At 36.9% G+C, this 26760-nt stretch overlaps 3 protein-coding genes across 3 annotated transcripts in view; 2 read left to right on the forward strand and 1 right to left on the reverse strand.

Moving 5' to 3' along the window:
• The first annotated feature begins 255 nt into the window (after positions 1-255).
• Positions 256-6552, forward strand: cyld2 (cylindromatosis (turban tumor syndrome) 2). The gene is made up of 13 exons (XM_039674006.2): positions 256-817; positions 1289-1415; positions 1659-1903; positions 2006-2168; positions 2261-2393; positions 2479-2586; positions 2770-2849; positions 2971-3037; positions 3982-4114; positions 4231-4339; positions 4461-4579; positions 4716-4920; positions 6021-6552. Exons 1-13 carry the CDS (start codon positions 398-400, stop codon positions 6197-6199), a joined length of 2088 nt encoding a protein of 695 aa, XP_039529940.2. The 5' UTR covers positions 256-397; the 3' UTR covers positions 6200-6552.
• A 1659-nt stretch (positions 6553-8211) lies between these two features.
• Positions 8212-25004, forward strand: top1a (DNA topoisomerase Ia). Its single transcript, XM_039674004.2, has 21 exons — positions 8212-8367; positions 8772-8796; positions 11820-11916; positions 12153-12276; positions 12440-12486; positions 12974-13063; positions 13194-13275; positions 13373-13470; positions 13664-13779; positions 14082-14203; positions 14293-14415; positions 14507-14694; positions 14774-14918; positions 15584-15727; positions 15944-16129; positions 21553-21621; positions 22640-22754; positions 22855-22982; positions 23122-23216; positions 23332-23481; positions 23566-25004. The coding sequence occupies exons 1-21, from the start codon at positions 8335-8337 to the stop codon at positions 23666-23668; spliced, it is 2280 nt and encodes a 759-aa protein (XP_039529938.1). The 5' UTR covers positions 8212-8334; the 3' UTR covers positions 23669-25004.
• Positions 24708-26760, reverse strand: part of zhx3a (zinc fingers and homeoboxes 3a) — a 90368-nt gene continuing 88315 nt past the window's right edge. The window contains exon 3 of the mRNA XM_039673989.2: positions 24708-26691. Coding sequence (XP_039529923.1) covers positions 26658-26691 — 34 coding nt within the window. The 3' untranslated portion in view covers positions 24708-26657. The remainder of the gene's footprint in view (positions 26692-26760) is intronic.

A 26760-nucleotide genomic window follows, 5' to 3' on the forward strand; every position in this document is an offset into this window, starting at 1 on the left:
TAACATTGTTATTAGGCTATTTAATTTGTTGTATGTTGTTATTTACAAAATTTATATTGTGGTTTTTATTGTCTTATTATCATTATCATTAATTTTCATATTAATCATATGTTTTATGATGTTTGTGCCAAACCAGATTTAAATCATTCATTAATAATCGTTTTTGTATATTTGTTATTAGAACACTTTATCCGTGTTGATTATTTTAAAACAACTCTGACTAATCTTATGAATCAATATTACCTATATTAATAAACCAATGCATACGATTTCCTGGTTGACACAGATGGACATCTTTAGTCACATGTCAGCAAAGAAATGTATGACATCACGACTAGATAACTGACTCGTCTCTGTCTTGATAAAGTTACTGCTGAACAAACACTCTTCATTTAACATGGAGGTGGACACGGAACGACAGGAGCGCTACTTTATTGTAGTGAGGAGAAGCAAGAAGGGCTTATCTCGCGGGTCAATTTTGCGCGCGGATGCTGAGACAGCCGCTGGAGATCTCATAGGAATGGTTTATGGCGGAGGTGGCATTACCAGGAGCAGTGGTTCGGTGAAGAAAGACGACACATACCCTCTCTCACGCCATCAAGCTCAGCTACTTTTGTTCGTTTCTCCTGCCAGCAGGAGACTGGAGCTCATGTGCAACGTCCAGCTCTTCACTGCAGTCTGTGACCTTACTCAGGATGATCTTGTTGTGGTCAAACACAAGAAGGATTTTCAACCATGCCTGGTCAAGAATCTGGTTCAAGTAGGCAAGGACAAACCAGGAGTCTTGCAAATGCTGGGATTTGAGCTGAGCTTAATGGTGAGGATATTAATTCATGCAAAGAAATAAGCTAAAATATTGAAATAGACTATTTACCTAAATTGTTTTAAATAAAATATTTGATTATTGTAGGCTACATACATAAAGAGGAAATGTTTGTCTGTAGTTTTACTTTCTTGGGAAAATCCCTTATCAGAATCTGAATCAAGGTGACATAACTGTAACATTACATGATCTAAACATGCATTGTATTTTTTTCTCGCCCTAAATCCATACTCTGTATTGATCTAAATGGAAGTGTCTTGCAGTTTTATTTGTTCCCTGTCTTGTTCTGTACATAATGCAAAAAACAAAACAAAACAAAAAAAACACAAAAAAAAAACCCCATGCATTGTAAGTGTCGACCTTTTGATCACATAGATGAAATACTTGAAATGCATATAGTCACGTTAATGGCGTAAAGAATCCACTTGGATCTGTTGACAGACATGCATTTGAATTTTTTCACAGGAGGGTGAGGAGGATATTTTGTCGAAGAAGACTGTCCCTCTTCCCTTCTTCAGTGCAGCCGACATTGTCCAAGTGGTTCCATCACATTCAAACACCAGACAACCACTGAGAATCAGCAGTGATTTGGGTCAGTCACTCATCTGTTTAGCCCTTAAAACATATCGAAAGTATCTAGGATAATGGATTGGGTACTTTTGTAGATAAACAGAGAGATCCTATGACTAGGCTGTGGAAAAGATTGCCATCTTAAACTGGACAGACTATGTTCCGTCAGTACATATTTATATAACACTTTATATCAAGACTTGAGGAATGTCAGGTGATGATATCAATCTGTCATGGTATGATTTACATGCCTTTACCTTTTTAGGTTTGAACAGGAAAGCAGTGTCTCGCATATATTCCATGCCAGCTCTTAACTTCCGCAATGCAAAAAAAGGAAGTACCTTCTCCAACAAGAATGTGTCCAACTCCATTCAGGCCATGTCCCATTATTCTTTGGAGGTAGGGTCCATGGCAGAGGTCATATCTTTGAATGGACTGACTGTATATGGGGTGATAAGATGGATTGGAGTTCCAGATGGAAAGAAAAATTACTGGGCAGGACTTGAACTGGTGAGCATCTACATTTTTTCTCTCAGTAGTACAGAGCAAATGCTGATTATGTTGTGTTTTGTGCATGCAAATGATATAAAAAAATCTCTCAATTCCTTTCAGGACAATGAAGTGACGACTTGTTCGGATGGGACGCTTGGTACAATACGGTATTTTACCTGTGAAGGAAACAAAGCCTTGTTTGTGCCATTGACCAACTGCAAACCAGACAGTAGATTTCTGTTCATTTCAAATGAGATCCAGAAACCACTTGAACCTCCCTCAGGTGAGGCCTAAATTATTCCACTTCTAGAAACAGAGGAATGTTAAAGGCCTCAAGAATTTTTTTTTTTTTAAGTACCTTTTTTACCCTCTTAGTCACACTCCTGGAAGATTTGGATGAAGATGTTCCCCCTGTTGCTGAGCAAGATGTTTTGTCTCATCTGGTGGGCAGAATGAGGGGGATCCAAGGTCACTTTAACTCTTGCTATTTAGATGCCACTCTCTTTAGGTAAGCCTCTTAAGAAAGGCATGTTATGTCTGTTATTTCACATTTCGTTCTTTTTGTTTGCATGTGCTGATTCATTTTTTTACAGTCTCTTCACGTCATCCATAGCTTTCAGCAGAATGTTTAACAGATCAGCCGATAGCGAGGAAGGCATTTCACACATTTTAAGACGGGACATTGTGAACCGTTTACGCAGGTAAGATCTCCCAAATCCCTTGATGTATTATAGTGTGATAATACATAACAAAGTCACATCACAAAGCTAATGCACAGCCATAATTGTAGAGCTTGAGTTAACACTCATGCTCACATGGGCATGTGTTTATAGTCATCAGGGTACTCACAGTTCATTTCATATGACCTCTGCTTCCCTCGACAGATCGGGCTTTGTTCCAGCAGATAGTGTGATGAAGTTTCGTAAACAGTTGGGCTGCAAATCTTTTGCTACAGATGAGAAAGGTATTACTTGTCCCATAGCGCTCATTTACTTTTTTGATGTAGAGCTGCAAGTTTTTCATCTATGGCTTAGAGAGAACGTGACTCTGATACTAAATAAAATATTGTTACGGCTATCCTTCAGATCCAGAGGAGTTCATCACCCTTCTATTAAAGCATGTTTTACACATAGAGCCATTGCTCAAAATCAGGTTTGTTTCAGTTGCACTCACTCAGTTGATCACTCTAGATTTGTTTATCTGAGAAACATGGCTGAGTTTTTACATTACACAACCCTTGAATGAATATGTTTTGCAAACAGGTTAAAAAGTATTTTTAATATGTATTTATTAAAACACAATATTATATTATTATACTTTTATTATATTCAATTATATCATGTTTTATTTATTTATGTTTTTGAATGTAATATGCATATATACACTATGGTTCAAAAGTTTGGGGTCAGTCAGTTTTTAAAAGAAATTAATATTTTTATTCAACAAGGATGCATAAAATTGATCAAAGTGGAAATACATTTGTAATGTTACAAAAGGTGTCTATTTGAAAATAAATGCTGTTATTTTGAGCTTTTATCCACAAAAATATTAAACTGTTTTCAACATTGCTAATAATTCTTTTCTTAAACAAAACACTCAGAATACGCAGGAATATCAAAATACCAACAGAACAACCATTATACACGGACGAGATCAGACAGAACGAACTCAGGGTTTAAATACACAAGCAAACTAAATCAAAGAAATGAGACACAGGTTCACATGAGAATGAAATCAATAAGAAACCATAGAAACCAACTAAAACACTGGAAACGTGCAAATAAACAAACAAAAAAAAACAGACAGAGACAGATAAATCCCTTACAAAAAATAAATGTTTATTGAGCAGCAAATCAGCATATTGAAGGATTGATTAAGTAATGATGCTGAAAATTTTACAGAAATATTTGAATTATAATAATAATATATCACAATATAGCATTTTTACTGTATTTTTGATCAAATAAATGCAGACTTTGTAAGATTAACTGACTTTCAAAAACTAATTTCACTGACCAATCTCTTTTTAAAGGTAGTGTACATTCTGTGTAAAAAAGCTTGAACTGTATATCTTAACACTTGTGTGTTGTTTTTAGGTCACGTGGAGAGTTGTCACAGGATGCCTATACGCATCAGATCATTGTAGAGAAGAATCAGATGGGAGCCGTGCCTTCAGTTCAACAGCTGCTTGAGATGTCTTTAGTATCAAGTGATCTGAAGTTTGGAGAGGTTTGTTCATTTCTCAGACTCTACTGTAAATTAGATGATTATTATATTACAGTTTGCATACCCCATTTTTGCCAACTACCTAGTATGCATTATTAATCAAAACTTTTTTATTTTAGATTCCATCTTGCCTTATAGTTCAGATGCCACGATTTGGTAAGAAGTTCAAGATGTTCCCTAAAATCATTCCCTCAACGGAGCTGGACATCACAGATGTCTTACATTGTTGTGAGTTTAACAAACATACTTCCAAATGAAATCTCCTCCTGATCATATTTGTTTAGTGGAAGCAGATATTGGACTGTTGCAGATTCAATATCTCTCATGCTTCTCCTGTTTTCTCTGGCAGCTCCTCGGGAGTGTTTTGTGTGTGGTCATCTAGCTGAATATGAGTGTGGCCAGTGCCTGATGGACCATAAGCTCCAGCCAGGCAAAATTAAGCAGTATTGCTCTACCTGTAACACACAGGTAGTGAACCTAATTCTAAAATCGTATTTATGTACTTTGTATTCCAACCGTTCAGTGATATAATGCATTTTACATGTTTTTTTATCCACATGCCTTCTCCCATAAACACTACCAAATTTATTTGCTTTTTCTTCAGGTTCACACTCATACCTCCCGACAGGAACACACTCCTCACAAACTTACAGTTCCAGATCATCTTCCAGAAGATGCTTCAATACAGAGGCACCAGATGCAACTCTTTGCAGTTCTCTGTATAAACACCAGCCATTATGTGTCTTTTGTCAAATATGGGGCTGACTCACGCTCATGGATCTTTTTTGACAGCATGGCTGACCGATGCGGTAGGTCATATATGCTAGATGTCCAACATATTCAAATGTAAGCTGCGTTCGAAGCTGAAAAAAACTGCCTCCACAGGCAACATACGAAAGTAGGAAGGCAACATGGTGTCTATTTACACCAAGTGCAAATGGCAGAGGCTATTTACACTAACTCCTCCCACCACTGTCTGATTGAGCCAGGCAAAATGACAAAATAAAACCCGCTGCATAACATGATCAGTGCGTGGAGAGTAAGGCCGGTGGCATTAGCTCGAGTTTCCCATTGCATAACAGCTCAGAGAGGTGTTTATTTTAAATAAAAAATAAGTAAATATTCCAAAAGTTAAATAAAGTGCCTAACCTGCATTTAATAGTGGGAATAAAGTGTTTTGCGGGTAGGGTTAGGTGTAGGGCTATAGGGATAGTAATGTCCCAATGAGGCAGCTTTCATTTAAATGATCATATATATTAAATATGTTGTTTTTATAACTGTTTTATAATATACTACAATACACTGAGGTGCAATAGTATCTGCCACAAGTATAAACAGCATCTAACAACTATTTACACTTAGTACAATTAGAATCAAACTACTATTTACACATAGTGCACAGAAAATGCTGCTTTTCACTTTTTTTTTTTGCTATTTACAATTGGTGTAAATGGCATGTATCGCTATATTTGGCTATCTAGCCACTTCCAAAAAATAAATATGGCATCTGCAAGTTGATTTTTGTGATCAGTTTGTGTGTAAATGTACATTTTGGACCAACTTTTTCCACCTTTTGAAGTCATTTCTACTTCTAGTGAGAAATTAATATTGTACTAATTAAATAAGGCCTTTGTTGTACATCATTAAACCGTTATGCTGCCTCAGAAGTCTGTCTGAAATGAGTTTCGTGAGGTACCTTCATGCACAAACGCTACCTGCAAAGTCATTGCCTGGTTAGGCTGAGGCAAAAAGTCAGCTGCATAAGATTTCTGACACAGCTGTAATCTCTCTATTTGTTGTTTGCACTGGATCAATTCACTGAGGTTTCCCAAGCCCTCTATTAGTGATCAGATGCTGAAATTGGTGCTGGAATTTTGTTAATTCCTGACTATTTCATTTTTATCCTTAGGTGATGATAACAATGGCTACAACATTCCCGTGATCAGGTCCTGCCCTGAGGTTGGAGACTTCCTTTCCCAGTCTGAAGAGGAGATCTCCACAGCAGATCTGAGTCAGTGCAGTGAGCTGGTGAGCAGACTGCTGTGTGATTCATACATGTGTCTGTATCAGAGAACAACACATTTGTGATATCTTTGAACTACTGTGTCTTACTATATCTATTGTGTCATTGCATCATGATAGTTGCTTTGCTATGTAGTTTATCAAATTGTTCTTGAGATTAATAATGGAAGTTTATTTGTATATAAAAGGGCTCCCAGCTGTACATAAGACGGTTTATCGGGCAGAGATATGCATTTGAACAATCAGCAATATAATTTGATTTAATATGACAAATAGTTCCAGGATGTCATGGTTCAGTGTCATTTTTTATTTGGTTTATTCTTTAGATAATTTGTACTTTATTAACATATTCTATTTTTATTGAAAATTATTAAAGTTGTAGGATGTTTATATTTGCATTAAAACATTGTTGTACCAATTCCACATGTCTGTATTCATTTTATCCATAGTAGATATTATGTTATGCAGAGTTTAACTTTCTTAACTTTTACTCTTTGTTTCATTTTTGTATATTTTACGCTTTATTGTTTACAAGTATAGGTTACAGAAGCAAATTACCTAAAAAAATGAAGTAGAAAATATTAGTAATTTATAATATCTGGGAGAATTATAAATATTGGTGGGATATAATGTAAGGCGTAGCTGAATAGAATTATGGGCAATGACGCCCTCTAATGGAAACACCAGCATTGAGTCCGATAACAATGTTTACAAAGACTTTAGCACGTTCTAATCTAAACTGTGACGTCTGATTCTTTACGAATCGTTCTTTTGAATTGATTTGCCAAACAACTGAAACGAACTTTTGATTATGTCACATTACATTATATTATTGTATACATTAAAATATTGTTTCTGAAACAAACCAGGAAATATTATTATATTGATTCGTCATTCATTTGTGAGTGTAGTGTAGATATGCACAGCAGTAAGTTTAAGTTTTAAACAAAAAAAAAAGAAATAAAAACCAATGTACAAACAACAGTTTGTTTTTAGGCCCAGTTGTTGCAGAATCCAGTCACACTGTATATTAAGTGGCCTTAACTGCTATCTATTAACATTAATACCTGCACCGCACGACTATGTGTTCACAATGTAGGCTACATGTTGTTTTGTAAAATTTTCACATTTACTGCTACTGATTTTGATGTTAGGGTTATTACAAATATTAATTACATACACATACTTTAAATATTTACCATGCAACAACATGCATACATAATAAGCATGTTGTATACATTGGTTAAGTAGCCTAAGGCCACCTTAAATTGTCCTTTAAGTAGGCTAGTTAATGGTGAAAGCTATCATATTTAAGGTATTGCGTACATTTATAATGACAGTGGCCTCACAAAGATCATAAATAAGACATGGTTGTGAATGTCTTCGCCTACATCTGTTGTCTGGACAAAGATAAAGGCTTACTGCTGGTTTAAGATAAATGTGGTCATTTAGAAGCAAGGCATCTACTTTTTAGTGAGCACACACACAATGCCACTCAACAATAAGAGAGTCATTTCAAACAAATACTTCTTACATAACTGATTTATTCAAATGACAAAAAAAAAAAAGAAAATCTAAGAACACTATAAAGTCATTGTGGATGTGTTAACTGCAAGAACTAACTGTGTTAAATGTAAGAACTATTAACTGTGTTAAATGTAAGAACTGCAAGTAATGTCGAGGCTGATGATTGAACTTGTTAAACCAATAACAATCATGTGCCAAAGGTTTCTTGATGCCTCATTACTAATATTCTAGAATCTTGAGTATAAAAGTATAATAGATAGCCATATGACAGTCACCTTCATTCCATCAGAGAAGGCTTTTAGCTAGTATTTTGTTAATCAAATGTTAAAAATGTATTGTTTATTATTATTATTATCATTACAATTATTATTATTGATAATAAAAATTGTTTTAACAAGCCTCTCTTCACTTGGTACCCATAGTTGGTACCACGTGGCTCTTACCACCATAGTAAATGAGGAGTGACGTCACATAGCGGAGCTGTATGGGAGGAGCCAGGGGCAGGAATAACGCCTTTTTTATCCATTTAAATGCGTCTGACATGCGCAGTCCTGTAATTTTCGGGCTTGGTCTGTTACACAACTGTGTCTTTCTTCATTCTGCCTACAGCTCCTCGCCGGCATTTTATTTTAACAGGCTTTTAACTGTGTTATTTTAAAATAAGACACATAGAAATGAGTGGGGACCATTCCCACAACGATTCTCAGGTAAAGTGTGATTTAACGTTGTCAGTTAGCGTTATTTTTTTTCTATCTTGATGGTTTGTAGTCACTAGCTCGGCTGTTTAAATTCCATCCGCAGCGGCAGTTTTCCCCAAGCATGCTAAGCTAACAGGCACCAGAAGTCGGCTTTGAATGTAATAATTTTGTATTTTCAGCCCTTGCTGTCCTTTGCCGCTTATCGTACATTAACGTATACTAACAAATGCTTTATTTTGGGAATAAAAACTTTAAACAGTCCCCCGGCCTCCGCAGCGGTGGTGTTTAAATGCTGTTTTATGAACAAGCTTGTTAGCTTGAGCGCTAACTCCGATTAGCATCAAGTTGAAAGTTAGCAGCCTATTGACATGGCACGGTTTAACATTAACTTATACACCACTGTTTTTCCGCAGATCGAGTCGGGATCCAGATATAATGGTGAGTGGGACTTGTCTAATTAGCACATTATGATAAAACACATACGTTTTATACATTTAACGTGATCGCTCAGCAGCTTGCCTGACGACCAGTTAGTTTTAAGGACAGAAATGGCGTCCCAGAGACTAAGTCCCCTCTCGCTCTCTGACAAGCGCCTATTGTTCACATTGAGCCCTTCTAAATCCCATTTATACTGCTTTTAAATAAACAAAAAACATCGATTTTGAAAGAGAGAGAGTTTTTTTGTCAGTTAATGTAGCTTGATCGTATTTCGAGTTAGCAAAATGGTCAAACGGGGCTTGTGAAAGTGAGGGTTTGGGGGTTGAGGACTTAGTCTCTGCGCCATTTTCTTTTTCTCTGTCTAACGTTAGCGGTCTGAATGTAGTGAACGTTAAGTGCACATCGAGGTTATTATAGAGGAGAAGGTTTGAGAAACGCGTTATCTGTTTTGAATCTTCGCACGAAAATAAACACATACCTCAACTACACTTTTATTCGATGAAATTTAATGAAAAATGGACGTTTAACGTTACTATTAAAACATAAACTGTAATTATGCAGTTAATTAATATCATAAAACTGATGCTATCCTGTAATCTAATCTGCGTCAAATGAACAGCCACAACCAGATTAAGTGAATTTAAACGAGCCAGTGCTATAGGATTTTTTTTGTAGCTAAACCTGATTTCAAACAACTGTCATTGGTGATATTAGTTTGATCATGCAAGTTCAAAACATGGCCAGCCAGAAATATTACTAAACTCACTGCTTTTATTGTAGTTTTTTTTTTACCTCAAAGATAAGCTACTAATGAGAGTATTTCCTATTTCTATGCAGTTTAAAACTTTTTAGCATGTCATGGCAGGAAATCCCACAGCACTTAGACACCAGACACTTGTTTCTTTTTGTGTTATGCAAATGCATTATAAGTGTGTCAACAAGTGTTTCTTTATGACAAAAATGATTATCGTTATGTGTTTGTGTCAGGAATATGAATTTTTTTTAAAAATATATATATATATTTTCATATTTCTGACACAAACGCGTAATGATAATCAGGTTTCTTATGCACTTTATTTTACAGGCCATCAGTAACATTTCCTTCACTGCTTATTATAAGTGCAGTGATGTTGGTAGTATAATTCAAAATAAAATTCAAGTTTCAATCTAAATAAAAAACAAGTTAGTTAGTTACAACAATGTGGGTGGGTAAAGGATTTCTGCCACAGCATTTTATCCTTTGTTTTTTTTTAAATTCATTTTCTGCAACTCATCTCAAATAAATGCTTTTTGAATTTTTTTCATGCTACACTGAAAATCCACACAGTCCATACTCTAAATGTGCTTGATGCTTCTGGTAATCAGTTTTGCTCCCCACTATAAGAGCATTTAGGATGTTTAACTGATGGCTGTGCCGCTGCACGAGTTGCCTGTTTACACCATGCCGTTCCATTGAGCATCCACCAAGTGCTTGTCAGGGTTTGGGGATATATTAAAAAGCCATGCACATCCCTGGAAACAATAAAATGAGATTATATATTTAATAAAACAGTGACACAATGTGTAGAAATTTGCTTTTTTTTCTTTCAAATTGTGTGTGTGCCCATAACTACATTTGCTTGCATGAGTTGTAGCCTACCATAAACAATGTTATATATATCTGTTATCATACTGGCAACTTTTTGAAATCACACATAAGGAATGTGTTTTGACTCCTCAATCTTAAATATATCTATGGACTGTTTTTGCATTGGCATAGCATGCACTAAATCTAATTGTCCATTTGCCAGTAATTTTAGTATATGAAGCTTTTCTTTTGCGTTTCCTTTGTTTGGTTAGCTCAATGCATTCATTTTAGTCAAAAGGCTTATTTCAGACTTCCATTACTGTGGATTTGCTTTTTGTAATGAAGCTTCACAGTTCTGCTGACAATGAACTTGTCCACTAGAGGGTACAATTCACAGATAAGTTCTCCAACAGTCCCAGATGTGCATGTTTTGCTGAAGGGCAAAATGGACATGGTGAATGGTTTGCCCATAGTGAGTGTTTTTTTTTTTTTTTTACATGTAATTAATAACATGTTTCACAAGGCTAAAATGTAACACCACACTTAGCAATAAATAATATTGCTGAACAGGAGTTCAAGTAAGGATGCATATCTAGAGGTAGAGGAAGGTTTGTTACATTTGGTAAAGCACTCATGCGTACTGTAGAAGATAAAGGATTTGATTTCACGTCCTAACTGAGCACTCCTGTCCCTCTTAATGCTTGAATGCACCCTAATGTAACATGAGGTTCATTGTTTCTCTGTGCTCTTAAAGGATGGCATTTGAGTTTGTTTGGATTCTGTAGCCTCGTATAATTCCTGTTCTTTCCTTTGGTCCTCGCAATAGAAAGGGAGATTTTGCTTTTGCCTTTTGGGAAGCATGTTACAAAACACCTCCAGCTTTCTCACTGTCCGATACAGTGTCAGTAGGATATGCCTGGCTCTCTTGTAACCCAATCCAGGCTACCAACCTACACATTTCCTAAAGCAATAGTCCTCTCAGAGTAAACAGTCTTAGCTGAACCCTGCAAAGAATGGCGTGTCTATAAACACCATACATAGCTGAGAGTGAAAACTGGACACTTCACCTCAAGAGGTAAAGTGCCAAAATCTACAAGGTTTGATTAATGTGTCTGCAGTAGGTCAGCAAGGACAAGCCAGAATGTGTCATGTTGTACTTATTTTAAACCAGTTGTCTGTGAATTGTCTTCAGCATTTGACCAAACAGATTTCTCATTTAGGTGAGGAAATTTAGCCCCCATAGTGTTACTAGGTTATCCTTTGCCTCGTTTTTATGAACACCTATAGCACCAGAACAATTTCAATGTAGAAGTCTGTTTGATTTAACTCTTGTACACTTTATAACCCCCATTTTTGCTTTTGAATCTGTCTTTCCTGTTCCAGGGACATACTTTTGTTGCCAGGTGTTCGTGGCCTTTTGAATGTGCTACATAATCTTTAATTTCTTTGTTGGCAGATTCTCACAAACACAAAGATAAATACAAGGACAAAGAACACAGACACAAGGACCACAAGAAAGACAAAGAACGTGAGAAATCAAAGTACAGCAACAGGTATGATGTCACTTTTACTCTAAGGTAGATGTATAGCTGGTTTATAGCCCAGTTTGCTCTTTATGGAGTGTGTTTGATAAGCAGGGCGTGGCCTTTAGTGTTCAGACCACAGGAAGGAATGTTGGCTTTACTGCAACTTCCTTTGTAAACATTATCATCTATTTGGAGCTGATTTTGTTGATGGACCAGACCATTGTGGCAATTAGATCACAGCATGTTTTATTGCATTTTGGCAGCGAACACAGGGACTCCTCGGATAAGAAGCACAGAGATAAAGATAAAGAGAGGCTGAAACTCAAAGATGGATCCTCTTCAGACAAGCAGAAGGACAAACACAAAGAGAAGAAAAAGGAGGAACGGGTGGGCAAAATCCTCTAAACTTTACATTGCAGCTTTTTTAGATGACCTCAATCCTCTGGCTATGGAGGAGTTGTAAATAGTCTTTTGTGATTCACACAATATTAAATGCTGTTATTGATCACTTTCTTTTTTTTCCCCCCGCCCATGTTTTCTTCCTCAAAAGTCTTTTGATGGCAAGCCCAAAAAAGAGAGGGAGAATGGATTTGCAAGGTGAGTGAGAATCCTATATCTGACGAAAATTATGCAACTGTAACCATAAGAGTAGATGGTCATCATATCACAACTTTTTTTTTCCTCCACTATTTTGACATGACTGTTTCAGAAAAAAATGTGTATTTTTAATTGAATGTTTCTCGCCAGTGTGTGGAGGCAATCTTGATCAGCAATCTTGGTATACATAAACCTAATTTGCCTATATTGGAACACATTTGGCTGCTACATACACCAGTGTTAGCAAACTTTGTATACCTTATTACTCTAGAACTTCTGTTTTGTTTAATAGTATCTATACTGCTTCCTCTGAACACTGAGTTTTGTTTATCTTAAAAGATCAAAGAAAATTGTTTCCTCGTATGATCCCTTTAAGACCAATGGCATGGTTATAATTGCGTAATTCAAAACATGAATTTATCTTGAGACAATTTAAATGGGTTCTCAGTATTGATCACAAATCATGAGTGTTTTGTTATTTATGCAGCCCTTTTATTAAATCTGAACCTGAGAATGATGACTTCTACCACTCTCCTAAACACGAAAAGTCTCTGAAGAGAGAACGCGATGATGATGAGTAAGTGTAATAACAAATGCATTGACTCTGTTTATAATTTTAAGCTTTAAAGCAAATAGGAAGTGATTATATGGTAACTGAAAAGTGTTGGGTTCCAGACAATGTAAACAAACTTTTTTTTTTCCTTCAGTGCTGAGTTCAAGCCCAAAAAGATTAAAACTGAGGAAGACAGGAGTGAAAAGAAGGCAAAGAAACGGAAACCGGTAGAAGAGGTAAGTTTAAGGCATTGGCTTATCTCTATTAAGCCAAGTTAGAATTTCTAAAGTTTTTTTTTCCAATTAATAATTTAAATCTTCTGTTTTGCTATAGGACATAAAGCCCAAAAAGAAGATGAAAGACAAGAAAGGAGAAGTTGCCACAGATGGCAAGAAAAAAGCAAAAAAGGAGCCAGAAGATAAGTGGAAATGGTTAGTCTCACATCCTCTCATGGTCAAGTAATTGTAGGCTTACTCCTCATCTTGAGTCTGTTTTGATTTTATTCAGAGATATGGTGCAGATCACAAATGTCCTTGTTCCGGCACTTTGCAGAGCCATTGTGGTTGCCTGTATTGGGATGTTGGTTTACCTCCTTCCATCTTTGTGCTTTTTCATACCATTTAGGTGGGAGGAAGAGAGGTACACAGATGGTGTGAAATGGAAGTTTTTGGAACACAAAGGGCCTGTCTTTGCGCCTCCATATGAACCTCTTCCCAGCAATGTCAAGTTCTATTATGACGGTACGTCTTTTAACGACTCAATGGTAGTGTGTGAAGTGGGTAGACCATCCTGTTCTGGAGTTATTCTGATTGGATGGCCATCAAAACTGTTGGAGAAGCAGATGTTGGATTGTGTAAACTTCAAATGTTTTAAACAACTCTGTTCCTTTGAGTTTTGGGTGGAGTCTTTAGCAATATACTAATGGGGAAAAAAAATCAAAGTCCTTTACAATGGACGTCGGCCATTATTTTCAGGAATTGGCTTTTTTAGTAGAAAGGTTCAGACGTTGAGGCTTTTATGGTATTTTATGGTCTGTCACCAGGTAAACATATGAAACTCAGCCCTGAGGCAGAGGAGGTGGCCACCTTCTTTGGAAAGATGTTGGACCACGAGTACACCACCAAGGATATATTTCGGAAAAACTTCTTCAAAGATTGGAGGAAGGTAATGTTGCCATGGTGTCATCCTCCCCTCTCGTTTTTTAAAATGTGTGAGACTTTTTTTCTTAATCTTGCATGATCTTGTCATTTTAGGAAATGACATCTGAAGAGAAATCCAAAATCACAGATCTGAATAAGTGTGACTTTTCTGAAATGAGTGAATATTTCAAAGCTCAATCCGAAGCCAGGAAGGCCATGACGAAAGAAGAGAAACTGGTATTTTGATGTTTAATTTGATCTAAGTAATTGTTGGTAAAATATCGTGGTGTTTTGTTTTGATTCAAACTTTCTTTTTTTTCACCTTAAGAAAATTAAAGAGGAGAATGAGCGCCTTCTGCAGGAGTATGGGTTCTGTGTTATGGACAATCACAAAGAGCGCATTGCCAACTTCCGTATTGAGCCTCCTGGCTTGTTCCGTGGCAGAGGTGACCATCCCAAAATGGGCATGCTGAAGCGTCGTATCCGACCTGAGGACATTATCGTAAACTGCAGCAAGTAAGGAGCGTTCAACACAGCGCAACATCAGTCCATCTGCTGAGAATTCTCTTTGGTAATCCTATGCTTCTCATTTTAGGGACTCAAAACATCCTAAACCACCTCCTGGGACGAAGTGGAAGGAGGTGCGTCATGACAACAAGGTGACGTGGCTGGTGTCTTGGACTGAAAATATTCAAGGCTCTATCAAATACATCATGCTGAACCCCAGTTCAAGGATTAAGGTAAATTATAACAGCCATCTCTTTTTAATAGAATTAGGATTTCAGTAGCATTGACTTTGATTTGTTCTATACATTTCATAATATTCAGTTGTACACTACCATTGAAAAGTTTGCAGTCAGTATGATTTATTTTTTATGTTTTGGAAAGAATTTTCTTATGCTCACCAAGGCTGCATTTGTTTGCTAAGTTTTTCTATTAGGCAGCCATTACTCCAGTAATCAGTGCCACATGATCCTTCAAGTAACATTTCTTTCCAATGTTAGTGTTTCCAACTGCAAAAATGGAAATTGAAGAGAATTTTCTGAAAAGGCAGAACATTATTTATGGAGATCTTTTGGAAAAATGTTCACTACTGCTTATCAATTTAATGCTTCATTGCTGAAATTGAAGTGAGGTATTCAGTATAAATAATTATGAATTTAATTTAAAAAAAAAAACTTAGTCATCCCAAACTTTTGTGCTGTAGCACATCTATTGGTATCATCAGTCTTTTTTAATTTCTTTAAGTTGGAATTCCAATCCAACATCAAAGATTTTTGGTTGGTTTTATTTTAAATGGACAAAATGACGTGGATATCAGCCATAATGTGAAAGTATTTATCAACTTAAAATATTAATTATCGGATTTAATATTGGTGTGTCCCTTGTGTTGTATTTTTTTCAGGGAGAGAAGGATTGGCAGAAATATGAAACAGCCCGTCGGTTGAAAAAGTGTGTGGAGCGGATCCGTTCGCAATACCGCGAAGACTGGAAATCAAAAGAGATGAGGATCAGACAGCGCGCTGTTGCTCTTTACTTCATTGACAAGGTTTGCATTGTTTAGATCAGTGTAACATCCCTTCAAGCTCATGACCCTGAAAACATGTATTGAATGTTAATTCAGATGTACTCTATAAAAGCTTTTAAAGCTTTTGGTTCAGTTAAAATAATTTTTCCTTGGTTGTACATTTTAATGCGAGGTTTGAGCTAAAGCAGAAGTTGAAGGGCAGAATGGTGTTTTACATCTTGTTTCTATGGGGTGTAGCTGGCTCTGAGAGCAGGTAATGAAAAGGAGGAAGGAGAGACTGCTGACACAGTGGGCTGCTGCTCACTTAGAGTGGAACATCTATCTCTCCATCAAGAGATGGACGGCCAGGAGTTTGTCGTGGAGTTTGACTTCCTCGGTAAAGACTCCATTAGATACTACAACAAAGTCCCTGTTGAGAAGAGGGTAAGTTGTTTTTTTTCCTCTCATGTTCATCGGTCTATTACATTTTCTACATTTTAAAAAATGCTTTAAGGAATTCTGAAGTCAAATGTAGCAAACTAACTCTATGAAATATTAATAATCAATCGTAATTGTTATGATTATGAATATTTGGGTCAGGTAGTTGCGTTAACTTGATGTAGCTACATTAACATTACAACCATTTACTCGGTTCATCCCATGAACGCTCTATATCGGTAATTTAATAAAAATGTACATTTCCGGGGTATGGGAAATGTCTTTTTTACTAAGTACTACTAAGAGCAAGTTGTCAAGATCTGATACGGACAACTATACGTGTGATATGAAAGACTTTATTAACTAGACTAAATATTTAAACTGCTTTAAAATTCACATACATGCATACATAGAGTTTACCAAGGGAAAGAGAGTTAAAGCAGAATACAGGAAAGCAAGACGTTTGTTTGATGTTCGGCAGATTAACAGCCTGAGCAAACCATCAGTTTAGTTCTAACACGCCCTTCTTAAAAAGGGGTAAGGATACTTTGTATCAAATAATGAGACTAAGATTGATGCTTGCATGTCTCGTCCAATTGCATTTAAAGCAGCGCTCAGTAAGACTGGAAACTTCTTTGCTGTTTTCTCGCAGGTTTCTCTCTCGAGCTCCCCCTACAGTTTCGGAGTATATATATATATGAGAAAACTGTCGTAAACTCGTTGTCAACTCCCCCTCCCATCTCGTTCAGGCAGGCCATGTGAATTTGTTTTCAGAGAAGCCGGCGAACAAACGGATTTTGTCCCCACCACTTTTGAAACATCTCGCGGCACAGATGTACCAATGCAAATAAAACATCTCCAGTTAACAGCATTCGTTTCATTTGTTTGTTAAATAACAGGCGATCTAGCACTGAGATGTGTTGGCTTCTCTCAGAAACGCGCTTCAATCCGTTGCTGAGATTCTTTCCGGTGAAATCACAAATCAAAATGCACACAAACGTGTCCGTTTTTCTCATGGTTTCTAATTCCTCTCTCGTATATTTTTCCCCACTCATCAAAACATATAAAACCACTGATAAACATTATATCAATTCAACCACTGATAAACATTATTGGTTTTGATGAGGGGGAAATAAAAACTATTCGAGTGCGGAACCTCTGGCCGGACCATCACTGTATTGTGCTCATTTTTATTTATGTGCATCAGGAAGCTATGGACATCGTCGTTCAAAACATTACCTACTCGAAAGAGAAAAAAGAATGAATGCGTTACCCAGCACTTTTGAAAATGCCCTTCCGAATGCGTCTCTGTCCCCAGCACATTTCAAACCAAACTGACGCCCGAGCCATATCCACTGAGGTATGATTCTCAGAACAATATTATTCAAATGTTGAGATAGTGTATATTTGTATTGTGTTACCAAACGTTATCAGTAACATTATGGTTAAAAATCAATAATACTATAAGAAATATTTCCGCTATTTATTTATTTTTAGTTTAGCCTACAGCTATAGCTACTTTGATTATGCATTATCAAAATACATGTTACGTTACATTCATCATTTTTCTGGTGATCCGAGTTGTCTATCGTAACGATTGACCAAAGAAAGTCAAACACGTTTAATTTGTTTATTACAAGTTTGTTTATTTTATTATTGAAGCTTGAGACCGGTGGTACTGGTGGTCTGGGGTGCCTCGGAGTTGATAACACTTGCCAACGCTTGTAGCTAAAAAGGAAAAAGAAAATGTATCAATCTTTTATCAACATATCATTTATAGACAAGGTCAAAATAGCACAGATGGAGTTGCATGTGTGAAGTTGCAATGCAATTTATCGTTTACTTATAGTTCTGTTTGTGTAAATGTGGGTAAATAAATATAAAAAAGTTGCATTATTAGCTAGCAGCTCTCGTGTCGGTTTATGCATTATCAAGTCATGCATTATAACGTTACTAATTCTGAGGCTGACGACAAGCTAAACTAATGCATAATTTGTAGAATTTCATATCGATTTATATGCGATCTGAGAAACACAAATAAACCCTGATAGAGGAACGGACAAAACACTTATACTTACAGAAAACAAGCAAGTTTGTTTGCTAATGAAAATGCTAACATCTAAGTTACAGTATCTAACGTACTAGTAAGCCGGTAACAGACAGCGAGCATAATAATAAAAAAAAAAACAGACAATAGCAAACATCCCGACTCCCGAGGTCACAATTACAAGAAATACAAACATTAAACACAGTTTATTATAAAGATACTTACAAGTGCAACAGCAAGAAGGCCAGGTCAGCATCGGTTTTGCAGGCTTCGCTTTCTTTCAGTTCTCTCTATTCTGAAAAAGCCGGTCCGTTTTCTCTTCTTTGTTTCTCTGATAAACACTTCCGAGCTGTCTTCTTCTTCTTCTTTTACATCAGCCATCACGAAAACGTGAAGAATTCAATCTAGCGTTACCTTTTTCTTATAGCTAGCCGGCTCCTGGATGGCCGGGGGCGTGTACGCATGCGTGTGCGCGTATAGTGCCGTAAAGCAATTCGTTACCTCGCGAGACCTGAAATCTCACGATACTTCCTAACACTGAGGCCGGCGAGCCGCCGGCCCAAAGTTGCAAGGGTGGTTTTGCGGCTCACAGGCACCAGGGGGGTGCGAGACGATCACCATTCAACACGAAATCAGTAATATTAACATTACAATGACTCCAAAGCTGTTCAGTTAAGGTAAAAAAAGTTACTTAGTTCTGCTTTAACTGTCCTGATGCAATTTGTTGAGGCTCCAGTTGATTTTTGCTGTTTGCTGATGTGGTCTTACTGAGAGAGAACCAGTGGGAGTCAGAGGATCTTTGGTGAATGGAAAGACAAGGCCGCAGCCTGTCGCAATCTTGGGGGTCCTTGAGGGACATCTAGTTCAGCTTCTTCACGTTAAGGCTTCTCAGGAAGGCCTAAGAGATCCAGAGACAAGAGAGCTAATCTTGATGATCAGTGATTTTTAAAGTGTGAAAAATCTGCCAAAGCTGCCCCTTTGAAGGAAGTTTTTTTTACGACCCTAGCAGGGCATTTGAATATTTAATTTTATTGGGTGTTTACAAAAAAAATCTACAAGATTCTTATACTGATGCCTCATAAAGTTAGCAAAATGTAATGTAAATTAACAAATGCGGGAAGATTGGATTTTATAGACTAAACAACGTGTGATTTTGGTGTAGTATGCAAGTCATGTTTCAGACCAAAATCGTTTAGAAGAGAGAATGACACAGGCCAAACCACAAAGGAAAATTATGAGATGGAAAATTAGTTGCATGTGAAGACTTATCACATGGATGTGTGTAGATACAGATATATAGATTAAAAGTAGGGCTGGGAGATATATCGTTATATTTTTTGAAACGATATGGAATGAGGCAATACCGTTTATATCGATACAGTAGTTTGAAATAAGCACATCTGAAAAATAGCGGAGGTTGCAGTGTGAGCTGCTGCAGTGAAAGTAGCTAGGCTACGTAGTACAATTTGTCCTAAACATGACACAAGCTTATATTAATTGCGTCAAAATCACTTTGATATAGTTAATAAGTTTAAGGCAGCTTGCCGCCCGGTCAAATGCTCTGACAGACACTGTTGCTGACTGACAGATATACTTGCGCTGTTTAATGCGTTTGAGATGTGGTGCTTTCCTCAGTGCTCAACTTAAATTTCACAGGTATATTCTCCATCTGTAAAGGTTAGAAAGTAAAGCAAATATGTCCATTTCACAACAAATATGTCCATGTCAGAAGAGGACGAGCTTCTGCAAGTGAATCTCCGCTAAAATTCATGCTTCCTTGAACGAGCGCCGGCGCGCGCATGCGCGTGAATAGTACTACGTAGTACGCAATAATTCTGACTAAAATAAACATATTGCTAAAATATTTGTTGTTGGAGAAAATAAATGTACCATATGTGGAATTTTAAACCTACAAGTATATATTTTTAATGAAAGTGAAAGTGATTATAATGGGGTAATCAAATGCAGGCTAATATAATTAGTTTGTGCTTTTGTTTTTGTTTTTATTTTCATTTTTAGTTTAGCTTTTAGTCAATATAAAAACAAAACCTTTTTGCACATAATATATTGCATAGCCTATATTATATTTGTTTCCATATCCTTCAATATCAACATTGTTTGTAGGATATCATTGGGCCGAATGTGAATATATAGGCCTATATATATATATATATATATTTTAAATATAAAGATTTTCTTTATCTAAATAGAAAACGTAGAAAGTACCGAGGTATATATCGTATATCGCCATTTGACCAAAAAATATCGAGATATGATTTTTTGGCCATATCGCCCAGCCCTAATTAAAAGGGTTCATTTCTTCTCAACAAGACTTGCCTGTACATTCTTTTGGTAAAACTGTTATCAAGCTTTCGTAACTCTGTTATCCGTCTTAAGGTGTCCTGTGACAGGACAATGGGTTCTGCCAGTGTTGACTTCATTTGTGGGGGACGTTTCATAGAACTTTGTTGGGAGTGAGTTTGTTGGATTATTCATTAAATATGAATAATTTGTGTCTTTGATTGGTCCAGATGCTATACAAATTTTAGGTGAACCATTTTAGGCAGTATCACATGTATCCTTCACATATAAATTGAGCTTTTTGCCATACCCTATTAAGAATCAAATCTATCTAAGATGGGGCAAAGTAAAAATTGATTTAAAAGTTCTTGAAGGGATTATGCAGAGGCTCTTTTGTGGTGTGCAGTTTGCTGATGTGGAGTGTTCCAAATCAGTCACTTGTAAGGTTTTTTCAGTTAGGATGCTGCCTGAGGCATCTCATTTGGTTTTGGTACAGAACTAATATATCCAGAACTCTGCAGTCTGTGCCCTTACATCAAAAAGTCCACTCGTATCACTCTCCAGCACTTCACTGGTCACTAGACGCATGCAATAAAGTTCTAATTAAAGTTTTTAATGCTCGACATGGGATATTGAACTGAATTGATTATTTTTTATGCCGTTGTGCACACTCTTTGAACCTCTGTTGCCAAGATATTAACTAAGTTTTGATTGTCCTTCATGGGCATTAATGTTTCCAGGTGCCCATAGACTTGGGAGTGCTTTCCTTCAGCGATATTTTAATAATTGTTAAACCAATGTTGGTTGCTTCTCATACTGCTGTCATCAATTCATGCCAGTTGCTCTTTCCAATCCACTTTTTCTTTGTATTTTGTTGTCAAACCAAAAAAAAAAAAAAAAACGAACAAACTTTTGACATCTTTTGTACATTGCAAGTGTCCTTGGGTTTGTGAAAGGCACTTTATAAATCAAATGTGTGCTTCACTGCCATGTACAAATGAAAACTCCTTTACTGAGTGCCATTGGTTAGCAGTCGTGTGTTTTTTCTGCCTTTTGTGAATCCCATTTTAAAATGTTACAGGTTTTCAAAAATCTCCAGCTATTCATGGAGGACAAGGAGCCAGAGGATGACCTCTTCGATCGTCTCAATGTAAGCAGTCTTTTTCACCAGTCTGTGTTGCTTAGAATACCAAGTAAAACACTTATGCTAAATCAGGGATTTTTTTTTCTCACAATTTTTCTGTTTTTCTCACAATTTTTTTTAACAAATGAGATTTAAGACAAATTATAAATGAGAAAGTGTCTCTTATTATTTCTCAGACAAAACCCTGCACATTTCTTTTTCATTTTGAAATATTTGTCAAATAATAAAGCTACATTAAAAAAAAAAAATCCCTTCAAGGTTGTTTCAACTCAGTGTTTGTCTGGTCAAGAGGCTGGACACTGATACCTTCGCACACTAAGTAAAACACTGTAAAATTAGTACCACATTGACAGGCGTTTTACATTGTAATAAAGGAATGATTTTTATTTTGTCATAATTTGTATCATTAAACTAGAAAGAGTTAAAACAGAACACATTTAGCAAAATACGCCATAACCATCAACAAACTATTTAAAAAATAATTAAATCTATGTACACATTTAGAGAAAGGGATAGTAAAATATAAACAGCACATGGTTGCCATGGAAACACTGATGCACCTTGTGATCTCCGTAGCTCTCACTTGTCGTATTAATGACTTTTACGTGAAAACGGAGGTGATGTGCTTCTCACGTTGGTGATTATTATTAGTCTACGAAGAGTCAAAATGCCGCCACGAATGAGTCAACATCTTTGTCGCCATGTGTTTGACAGCACGTGCACACTGTCTATGGCACACAGTGGCGCAGTGCGAGCGGAGCAATCACTCGCAAGGTTCGCGCCAGTGTGTGCTTGCTGCTTTTGTGCTGCTGCGAGGTTCACAACTTCACAGTAGGCTATTCAGTAAATGCCCCTGCTGTTTAAAATGTGTATCACGATTCGTTTAACATTTCAACCGACTTTAATCGTCACACATTTTTATCGATTTTTTAACCGTTTGCGAGTGATGCATTTAGCATAGGGATGTAACGATTCAAACTAAGTCCAATGTCCTCAATTTTAAAATGACTTCCCTTTATTGCAGACATCGATTTTGAACAAGCATCTTCAGGAGTTGATGGATGGCCTTACGGCTAAAGTGTTCCGTACTTACAACGCCTCCATCACACTGCAGCAGCAGCTGAGTGAACTCACAAACTGTAAGTTCTATTCACTGTGTATAATTAGATTGGGGCGAGTTACCAGAAATGGATTTGGTTATGTACAATGTGACTCAAGTTTATTATTAATTGTTTTTAGCGGAAGAAAATGTTCCTGCGAAAATCCTCTCCTACAATCGGGCTAACCGAGCAGTAGCCATCCTGTGTAACCACCAGAGGGCACCACCCAAGACGTTTGAGAAGTCCATGCAAAATCTTCAGACAAAGGTATGAGACGTTTGTGACCTCGTCCTTGTTGTCTTTATACTGGTATTTTGCTGTTTTTTTTTTGGGTTTTGTTAGTGCTGGGTCTGTTGGACCATATAAATGTTTGCCTTTCCTGCATTCACTTGTTCATTAAAACCAGATTGACGCAAAGAAGGAACAGCTTGCTGATGCGAAAAGAGAACTGAAAAGTGCCAAGGCTGACGCCAAAGTACGCAGAGATGAGAAATCCAAGAAGTGAGTGTCAAAATATTTGCTTGAAGGGCGCCCAACTGAATTTGGCCCCTCATGCTCATTGTGCGTTTGTATGTGATTGTATGCTGCTTTAATGTTGATGGTTTTGGCAACCCAGGGCCGTGGAGACCAAGAAGAAAGCCGTGCAGAGGGTCGAGGAGCAGCTGATGAAGCTGGAGGTACAAGCCACTGACCGGGAGGAAAACAAGCAGATTGCCCTGGGTACCTCCAAGCTCAACTACCTGGACCCACGCATCTCAGTAGCTTGGTGAGATGATGTTTTCGTAGGTCGTGCTGTAAAAGTCTGTTGGATTTTGATTTTGATGCATTGTTTCATTTTATTTCCTTCCAGGTGCAAGAAGTTTGATATCCCCATAGAAAAGATCTACAACAAAACTCAGCGTGAGAAATTTGCCTGGGCTATTGACATGGCTGAAAAAGACTTTGAATTTTAAATCCTATTTGCGATTTTACTTTTCCCTCCACCCCATTCTTTTATTTTTTTTTATAATTCTTTTAGTGTAAGTGATTTCCAACAGGTTCTGAACCTGGCAAGGGAAGGATGTGACACAAGCGTAGAGTCGCGAGGAGGCCTAAATACCATGATTTGGGTGACTTGATCTTGATTTTATTTTTTTTAGGCTGTGACCTGTAATCTTGTAGGTTTTATTGGGTCGTTCTTTTAAGAATGAAGTATGGAGAGTATGTATGCAAGGTTGCATGGTCTTTTTAAGTCATGAACTGGAAAATCAGTGGCTGACCTATTGAACATTTTTACTGTCTCACTCCCCTTCCATCTGTGGACAAAGGGGCCCGAGGATGTCTGAACTATGAACTTGCGTGGTCCTATAGCTACTGTATTTGCTACAATTTGCTTTGTGGATCATTTCATTTTTAGTTTTGCTGTATTTTTAGCCCTCCTGTATTAATAATGAATTCTATATTTTAATAGAAGATTAAAAAAAAATCAAAGAATTGCTTAAGTACACCCACACGCCTTTTTAGGAGAAGAAATGTGTACACCAGGTGTGATATTTTATGGGAAATATGACCATGTAAAGCTGTGTGTTACATGAACTGTTCACTTTTAAACTGGAGTTGGAACTCTTGTGTAAACTATATCCAGACCACAAAGTAGGATGCTTGGATGAGCTACAGGGGATTACAGCTTCAACTTAGTTCCTTAAACATGCAGAATGTGAATTGCTTTTGTTTGTTTTTTTACAGCATATATATATATATATATCAGGGTCTTGTTTCCAGTGTAAATGTGAACTAATTTACCAACCCCCACCCCCCACACACCTTTTGTCTCCAGTATCCTACAGATTGTCTTCATGGCTTTGAGTCTCCATCTGGTTTTAACTTAATGTGTAATGACTGTTTCCATAAGATAAAGAAAAAAAGAAAAAAACACCTGTATCTGTTACTTGAAGATATCACTATTGGGATGTATTATTTCAGGGTATGGAAGAAGGGTTTTTGTTCTGAAGGGTATGTGAGGGAAATCAACTTTGCCAAAAAAACAAAAGTCTGTGTTCTAATTAAGCCGTTTTATTTTGTAATTGTTTTAAGACTTAAGGATAGGCTTATTTTAACATTAACTTGAACCGAATCTTTAGTTTGTTTTTCCACTCCAGTCTGGAAAGAAATGTTAGTGACAGCCATGTAACTTTTTCCAACTTATCAAGCTCATGCCATAACCTGATTGTTTTTTTTTTTGTTTGTTTTTTTTTTTTTTTTGCTCATTTGTAGGTTATTTAAAAATAAAACTCTACAACATGATTTAAATTTGTTCTCAAAGAAATTTGCTTGGTTTTAACTTTTTAAAATCTGATCTCGAGATTTTTCGAGAACTCAACGCTTTAAGATGTTTTCTGCTTAGAATAATGGGTTGAAGAACTTCCTGTGTTCCCAGAACCGCGTGAAACAAGTCTTGCTTTGAGAACAGGCCTCAGGAAGAACTCGGAGGGGGAGCGTAAAAAGACCCAGCCTGTTTGTCTTGGAAGAACGGCCTGTATGATGTATTAGCCAAGCTGCAGTCTTAGGCAAGGTTTCATTCCTTTTGAAAAGTGCACCGGGGACCTCTCTGTGACTCTTGTGCTCCGCAAAGTGTTCAAATCATTTGTTCCCTTGGTTTCTTCTTCCCAGATGGCTTCTTCTCCCGCTTCGATGTTAATGAAACTGACTGAAGCAGCAGTGTGTTGATCATTTTCAAGCGGCAATTAACGTAAATCCTAGTGATTTTGCATTTGCATTGCTACATTGGAACTCTTGTTGGAATAGAACTTTGCCTAAGTCATTGTGTAAAACTTTCAAAATGCACTCAAGACACCAGTTCTTAAATTTGACATTCTCCATTTATTACCAAAAGATTTGTAATGTGTAGAAAGGATAACACTCCAGTGCACTGTGTTTCTTTTAGACAGACCTGCACAATGGAAACGGACGGGAAGGTAATACTGTTAAGTCCAGATATTATCTTTACGTGTTAACTTTTAAAAGAGAAACCACGTTCAATGCAAATAATAAGGGATGAAAAGCACCTGTTATTCATTTTTGATGGTCTGAACTTAGCAGCATATAAATGATGCATAATGTGTGTGAATATATACTATATATATTTATATTTATGTCGTAGCCCAACTCTAAACACAGGGAGTATCCAGTTAGCAGAGCACTTGATTTGACTGTCTGTGAGAACCCTCAGATTGCAAGCACATTTTAAACTTTCTCCACCATAAATTAACATTTCTTCTTTTTCTTTTTTAGGCTTTTCACATATATAATAGTCTTGCTAATGCTTATTAAAAAAAAAAAAACACCTCCGAAGATATAGCAGCAGTTCTGTTGGGATTTCAAACCCCCAATTTATACACACATCAACACAGTTGCTAAAAAGCTTGTTTGTGCAGCCAGTCATAGAAATAGAAAGGTGACGTTTAAGGCAATGTCTGGCCAATTGGTTGTGTGTGCAGAGACAGACACCACTAAAGCGAGTTATAGTGCATGATTTGTCACTAACTGCTCAATGTTGTGTGGAAAAATAAGCCATGGAGAACTTATTTGATGTGGACATGAAGAAAAACTGGTTGGAATATCCCAACAAATATCGTAAAACCCAAGGCATTGCAGAGATGCTGATCATCTGACATATTACAAAGTATCACAATATCTAACTGACATTCCTAACGTCCAGTACACCCTCGATAGTGCAGTTTCAAGCATATACATCATAATTTCCTACACAGAATTTACCTAAATCAAATCAGACCTACATTTGGAGCGGCTACTCTCTGGATTGGCCGTCTTCCAAAAACTCAAGTCCATTGACCATCACAAATGTTACAATCTCATCTGCTGTCATATTTAAAGAAAACAAGAAATGTAATGTTCAGGATGAATATGGGATCCTCTGCCTTGTCATCTTGCGGAGTGAAGTCCTTAAACTTTCAGAAGCTCTCCTCTCAGACAGTCCCTGTAGGGGGAAAGAAAAATGTGTAAGACCAGCCCAAACACAACGAACAGCATCACACCATGAACTCCA

Source organism: Pimephales promelas, chromosome 21 (assembly GCF_988280905.1).
Source record: "Pimephales promelas chromosome 21, fPimPro1.hap1.1, whole genome shotgun sequence".
Lineage (NCBI taxonomy): Eukaryota > Metazoa > Chordata > Actinopteri > Cypriniformes > Leuciscidae > Pimephales > Pimephales promelas.